The following is a 7351-nucleotide window of genomic DNA, read 5'->3' as shown; positions in this document are numbered from 1 at the left end:
TAATCATCACAATGGTCCCTATTGCATGAAATCCCATTTGCACAGCCCCTGGTATCATTTTACAGGCCTTTAAGTCGGTTAAACATGCAAAACCGACACCTATGCTGATTTTCTATCACTGGCATGTTGAGGCGGCTCGCGTAAGAGACCAGCATAGTCTTACGCGGCCGGTATGAGGCCCAGGTTCAAGTCACAAGTTTGACAGAATTGCGTATTTGGTCCCTCGTCCTTTTTAAAGTGGTTTTAACTTTATATTTTGCACTTTTAACCCTTCAAAATGATTTTTAAGGGCTCCAAGACATAACCAAACTTTGTTAAGTCCCCGGTTAGTTTTATGATCACCCGAAAAGCCTTAAATTTCAACGTTGACGCTTTTAACCCCTTACATACGAATGTTAGCATAACTTTCTCATACGGAATCGAAACCTTGTGAAATTTTTATCATTTATTCTAGTGAGCATAATTAATCGTTACAAAGCTTTGGGTTTGCTAAAAGGTCATTCAGAGGTATAAATTAAACATGCTGACACTTTTAACCCTTGCGGTTTGTAAACTTTCACTTTCTTTCACAAACGGCTTCATACGCTTCATAATTCATTCGTTTAAGGGTATAAACATTGTGTAGGATTGTTGAAAGGTATATTTATCCGATGTTGACATTTTTAATCCTTTTATTCACATACTTTCTTTGTTTGTCAACTTTAGTCCCTCTAAAGTAATTCTTTACACGTTTAAAGCTCATGACACGTGTCTTCATTATATTGGACATGAATTTACGAGGTGTTACAGGGACACCATTGGAGGATCCGGAGAATGGCTAAAATGATGATATTACAGAGTAGTGAAGATAGTGGGCTAGTCATAAAAACCGGTGTATAACATTTATCATTTGGTGAAATGACTATTAATGGGCCAAAAACGAAATATCAGCATTGATAGGAAACGGACTTTTGTGGAGCAAAATGGCACATTTTCCATATAGTTGAGTTTTTCAGAAAATAGAGAAGACTGAATTTGCCAAGTTTGAGGGGGAAATTTAATGATGAGTTTAGAGAGGTCAAAATTTACCAAAACTGAGGGGGAATAAAAAATTTCAAATATTAGAACATTTTTGGAAATTACAACAAGAAAACGTGCAACAGTATTCGGGTGGTTCAAACTCAAATCGTCTGGGGATGCGGAGGATATTAGATTTGTTAGTCCGTGATCATAGGAAGTTCGGATTCTTTAAGATTGTGATCAGATAGGTGTCTGAGGGTTTGAGTCCCGAGTCTTTGTACAAGCTGGTTAGCAGGATTAGCGTCAGGAGGATGCATTGTCGATACTTCAAAGATATTAGAGGGCTTTCAAAAATTTACCTGATAGTTATGTGATAGTTTAAAGTGTCAGAATGATTAGTCTTCGAGCACATGAGTTGTTTTCTAGACTAACTGCCGGGGAATGATGATGTTAGTTGATTAAGTTGCTGTCGGGACTAACGGAGAAGGCTATATATTTGCTATCATGACTAAAGAGGAAGAATGTGAATTTGATCGTGGAAGAGTGTTTCTTAGATCATAATGTGTTACCAAATGATTTGTTATCCGACGAAGATTTGCTGATTGTAAAGATTACCGTTTACATTGACCAGTATTTAAAGATTGATGGTTACGGAAGACAAGATTTTAGATTTTTGTGAGTATTCACATATTTGAAGTTTATCAGTGTGGTGTTCGAAGTTTCTATAAATTACCGGTTGGGTTTTTGAAGATTAAGGATTTGAGCAAGATGGGAGAAATCAAAAAACCGAACACGGATGTGGTTAAAGTCGAAACGGAGAAGTTACATTGATTAATTTCAAGTTTGTGATTATTCGTGAAGATTAAAGTTAAACAAATCAGAGGAGGTCAAGAACTGTGCAAATAGTGACCTGAAGTGTGGATTAATTTCAGGTGGAATATATTGGTTATAATGCAAACCCGAATCTTCATTCAAGGGGGAATTAATTGAAGATATTCACAGCACTTGATTGAAGTTGCAGAATATTCAAACACGACTTTTACATATTTGAAGATCAAGATTCAACAGTGACGTAAAAGGGGGAAACTGTTAGTGCATATTGTGTGTGTCTGCCACTGTACGAATAGGCTAGATAGAGCGTGTGTTGAATATTGTATAGTGGAGAGTAAAATACGAACACTTGACACCCTTGGAGAGGACGAGGGCTCATCCGCACGGATGAGTCATCCGCTCCAAATAGTCATGTCTATAAATAGGTTGTCATATATTCATGGTTGATAAGTTTTGGGATTAGGGGTTTCGGCTACAGAGTTTGTCTGATGCTCTCTCCAGCCTGTCAACCATGCATACTCTTTCAGTATGAAATGGAATCTTCTACTTTTGTTTCTTTTTAATAATTTCTATGAATTAGTCTTTATCCAATCCAAATTTCCGTCTAAACCGTCGTTCCGAATCCTACACAATCTTCAATCTGGTAGAGTAATTCCACTGCAACGATTGACGATTTTACCAGTTATAAGTGTTTTTTTTTTTAAATAGCTAATTTTTTTCGTTAAGTACTTATACAAGAATTAAATATTGATCTCCCCGAATGACTAAAGGCTAAGAGGGTGTTTGGGATTACATTTTGAAGTGATTATTTGATTATTGCGTTTGTAAAACATAAATAATCTGCTTCCAAAACGCAGTTTTGAAGAAGCATGTGCCTACATGCTTTTTCAAAACGCAGTTTTGAAAACGCAAAATCTATTTTGAAAACGAATAATCTATTTTGAAAACGCAATACCAAACACCCCTAAGTGACACCGGTTACAACTTGGCAAAACTTTTACCATAACCTTTTTTCTTACCAGTTTTTAAATTTCATGCCCGTGATTCACATACCAGAAGTTTTGAAAAAGCAATAGTTTTTAAATCATATTCACAAAAAAATGGTATCATTTTCTATCCAAATTAAATAAATTGTTATATATGTCCATTGTATGTATTGTTCCGATAAGCTTCTCATGCAATGAAACAACAAGACAGTCAAATGCCTCACACCAAGCCCCTCCACGTACCCGACCCATCACCCACGTGTCCAACACCCAACTTCCACATCACTCTCACACTTCATATAATAACTCAAACCACTTCACACAAACACCTCAAAATTTCAAACGAAAATGTCCAATAACACTTTTGTTTCAGTTTCACTTGTACTCTCTGCATACTTCATTGTATGTTTCTGTCTCTTTTTCCCACAATCAACAACAGCTTTGCATGGTGGTGGAAGTGTAGTGCCCGGAAAACATGGAACCGTGGTGACGTTGGATCAGCGGCGGGTTGTCGTTTCGACCGAGTTCGGGGAGATCTCTACGGTGAAAGTGAGTGATGGTAAAGAAGGGTTTTATGATCTCCAGTTTATCACTATGGAACCTAACTCTCTTTTTGTTCCTGTTCATCTTCATTCGGATATGGTGTTTTATGTTAATTCAGGTATGACTACTTGGTTCATGTTATACATTGCATTGTTTTGTTGTGTTATACAAGTTTAAAACCGGTTTTACATGGACCGGGTCTGAGGGGAGATCAAAATTTGCTAGGGCTTGAACCGGTTGAGTTTTCCCACTAATGTAAAATAGGGCATTTTTAGGTTAACGGTCAATTTATATGCACATTAACCATGTGAAATTGTATGTTTAATCATAATTTTTATTTGTGCAAAAAACATCATTCATAACTCACAATATAGTTTTAAATGTGTCAAATGTAGTGACGGGTTGTTAGGTACTCATCAAGTTAAACGTGTTAAATCGGGTTAGCCGATTAAAAAAATAGGATAAATGGGTTGACATGTTTAATTAAACAGGTCGGTAAATCGGGTTAGCGGATTAAAAAAAATAGGTTAAATGGGTTGACATGTTTAATTAAACACATTGGTAAGTTGGTAAATCGGGTTAGCGGATTAAAAAAATAGGTTAAACGGGTTGACATGTTTAATTAAACAGCTCGGTAAATCAGGTTAGCGGATTAAAAAAAAAATAGGTTAAATGGGTTGATAAGTTTAATTAAACAGGTTGGCGAGTCGAGTTGACTCATTTCTAATGAGTTAAACGTGTAACATAACCGAGGTTAACACGACTCTGAAAATTATATAGGCTAACCCGAATACACCTTCCTTGTCAAAAGGAATGTATATAACGCAAAAATTGTTTACCCTTTTTGTGAAAATGTCAATTTTAGAATAAGTAAACAGATAATAAGAATTAAATTAAATAACACTTTGTGTATGGCACCTTCAATATTTGAATTAAAATATATTATACCGTTTCAAATAACCAGGGAATGGAACCTTGAGTTGGGTTGATCTTGGGAAAGAAAAAGGTAAACTCCGGCAAGTGGAGTTGAGGACCGGAGACGTTTATCGGCTGCCCACCGGATCTTTTTTCTACATGCAAAGCAACTTAGAATCCGATCGCCGGAAGTTCCGTATAAACGCCATTTTCTTTGATTCCAGGGAGGAGATAAGAGTATGCATTCAAACTGAAATACCATATATAGCACAAACTCAAAAACACCACATTTACATTGTTGATTATATGCAGCAGGACGGATCATCATTCGGAGCCTATTCGAGCCTTGCTGATTTGTTGTTGGGGTTTGATGACAAAGTCCTTCAAGCATCACTTAATGTACGAAAGTTTTAGCACTTTCGACAACAAGAGATGTAATAGATCGACAAGTTTTCCTAAATTTATGTGTTTTTGGCTCAGGTTGACGAGGTAGTGATCCAGGAGTTGAGAAGTGGAGGACCACAACAAATGATTGTGCACGGAGTGTCGAAAGCAAAAGAACTGTTTGAAGTGCATTATAGGAATATGAGAGCCTTCCTTGGACTCATCGATGATAACGGCATGATTGAAGTGAACAAAAATAAAAAAGGAAAGGCATTTAACATCCTAGAAGCAAAGCATGATTTTGAGAATTGCAATGGGTGGAGTCTTGTTGTTACAAGCAAACAAATGGACGCATTGAGGGACTCGGATTTTGGTATCTTCATGGTTAATCTAACAAAGGTAGATGATTATGAAGAAATTCTAATTTTGTTTTATAGATAGCTGAGAATGGATTTTAAATTTTGTGATGATGCTTTTTAGGGGGCGATGATGGGGCCGCATTGGAACCCCTTAACCGCAGAGATCGCGGTGGCTTTGAGTGGGCGTGGAATGGTTCATGTGGTGTGTCCGAGTACTCTAGATGAAGCGGAATGTAAGAACTCGAGGTTTACGCTCTGTTCCCGAGTTAACTTAATGATGGATAAGAAAAGAAAGCAAAAGTGAGAAAGGAAAGGACGAGAAAGGAAAATAAAAGATGACTTTCCCACCGTTTCCTCCCAAATCGGAAGGAAAGAAAAATTAAAGAATTTAGCCTAGCTTTCCCGTCATTTCCTTTCTTTTCCTTCCTTAAATGAAACTCGGGAACACGACATGTTTTATTTTCCTTTCTTTTCCTTCCTTAAATGAAACTCTGGAACACAAAATATTTTTACTTTCTTTTTGTTTCTTTCCCTTTCCTTCCGTTAGTAAACTCTGGAACACAGTGTTAGAGTTGAAGAAGGTGATGTATTTGTAGTGCCGAGATATCATCCAATGGCTCAGATCTCTTTTAACAATGGGTCCTTTGTTTTCATGGGATTCACAACTACACAAAAGAATAACCATCCGCAATACTTAGTTGGTTCAGCATCGGTCTTCCAGGTATTGGATAAAAGGGTGTTGGCAGCTTCTTTGGGTGTGAGCAACACAACAATGGATGAACTATTATCAGCGCAAAACGAAGCGATTATTCTGGAATGCACCTCGTGTGCGGAAGAAGAAGAAAGGCTGATGGAAGAAGAAATTCAACGGCAAAAAGAGGAGGAAGCTAGGGAAAGGGAAGAGGAAGAAAGAAAGAAAGAAGAAGAGGAAGAAGCAAAGCGGCAAGAAGAAGAGGCGAGAAGGGAAGAAGAGGAAGCCCGAAAGAGGGAAGAAGAAGAGGCGGCGGCGAAAAGGGAAGAAGAGGAAGCCCGAAAGAGGGAAGAAGAGGAAGCCCGGAAGAGGGAAGAAGAAGAGGCAAAAAGAGAGCAAAAGGCTAAGAGGCGTCAGGAGGAGGAAGAGGAGGCAGCTAGAGAGCAAGAGGAAGCCCGAAAGAGGGAAGAAGAAGAAGCGGCGAGAAGAGAGCAAGAAGAACAAGAGGCCAAGAGGCGACACGAAGAAGAGGAGGCAGCCCAAGAACAAGAAGAGGAAGCTGAAAGGAGGTGGCAGGAGGAGGAAGAATCAGCTAGACAAAAGCGAGAACAAGAAGAGGCTGCTGGGAGACAACAAGAAGAAGAGGAAGAGGCCGTCAAAAAGCGAGAACAAGAGGATGCCGCTAGGAGGCAACAAGAAGAAGAGGCCGCCGCTAGGGAACAGAAACAACAAGAGGAGGCCGCTAGACAACAAGAAGAGGCTATGAGACGGCAACAAGAGGAGGCCGCTAGACAACAAGAGGCGGCTATGAGGCGGCAACAAGAGGAAGAGGCCTCTAGACAACAAGAGGAGGCTATGAGGCGGCAACAAGAGGAAGCCGCCTCTAGACAACAAGAGGAGGCATCCGCTAGACAACAAGAGGAGGCTATGAGGCGGAAACGAGAAGAAGAGGCCTCTAGACAACAAGAGGAGGAGGCTAGAGGACGTGAAGAAGAGCAGGTGACACCGTGGGGTGGTGGCGGTAGTGGTAGTGGTAGTGGAGGAAGTGGACACCAGGCACAAGGGGAAGGGGAGGCTGCTAGCATGAAAGAGGAAGAAATGGCACACAGAGCCAGAGAAGCTGATCAGGCAGCTTCCAGAAGAAGAGAGCCAGGTGGTGGAATCAAGACTGAGATAGCAACCCCGCAAAGCATGCAAGCATCCAAAGTGGAATGATGCATGAGACAGAAATTCGAGAAGCCCCATGATCGATATCTTGCCTAATTTTCAGATTAATAATGCGTCTTTATGTATTTAGCTAGTAGTAGGCTTGTTGGTTTTGTAAGTTAAAGATCATTGTGGGAGTTTATGTCTGGTTTTGTAAGTTGTTGCGGATCATTGTGCTTTTCTGTGTGCACAGGTTGTAATAAATATGTTTACCAAACAGACATTAGACTTGCAGGTAAAGGATCAAATAAAAACAAAATTAACTGTTGTTGCTGAAAGACCCGAAACATGAAAGGATCAAATAACTGTTGTTGCTTGCTGTTAAATTGCTGAAAGACCCGAAACACATGATAATTATCAATTACTGACTCGAAACACATGTACCCGAAACACATGTACAGCATATCTGTAGGGTAATTTTGGGAAATATAGGGTAA

At 39.3% G+C, this 7351-nt stretch overlaps 1 protein-coding gene across 2 annotated transcripts; it reads left to right on the top strand.

Annotated features, from left to right (window-relative positions):
* Positions 1-3156: 3156 nt before the first annotated feature.
* On the top strand, positions 3157-7133 carry LOC110929324 (vicilin-like seed storage protein At2g18540). Of its 2 annotated transcripts, none has more exons than XM_022172468.1 (6): positions 3157-3477; positions 4324-4511; positions 4590-4673; positions 4755-5057; positions 5139-5269; positions 5588-7133. In XM_022172468.1, the coding sequence occupies exons 1-6, from the start codon at positions 3165-3167 to the stop codon at positions 6921-6923; spliced, it is 2355 nt and encodes a 784-aa protein (XP_022028160.1). In that variant the 5' UTR covers positions 3157-3164; the 3' UTR covers positions 6924-7133. The 2 variants fall into 2 exon arrangements, with proteins under 2 accessions (XP_022028160.1, XP_022028159.1); XM_022172467.2 differs by having other exon boundaries at positions 3159-3477; positions 4587-4673.
* Positions 7134-7351: the final 218 nt, after the last annotated feature.

Source organism: Helianthus annuus, chromosome 3 (genome assembly GCF_002127325.2).
Source record: "Helianthus annuus cultivar XRQ/B chromosome 3, HanXRQr2.0-SUNRISE, whole genome shotgun sequence".
Lineage (NCBI taxonomy): Eukaryota > Viridiplantae > Streptophyta > Magnoliopsida > Asterales > Asteraceae > Helianthus > Helianthus annuus.
The sequence above is the reverse complement of the archived record's forward strand: the minus strand, read 5'-3'. Positions and strand labels throughout refer to the sequence as shown.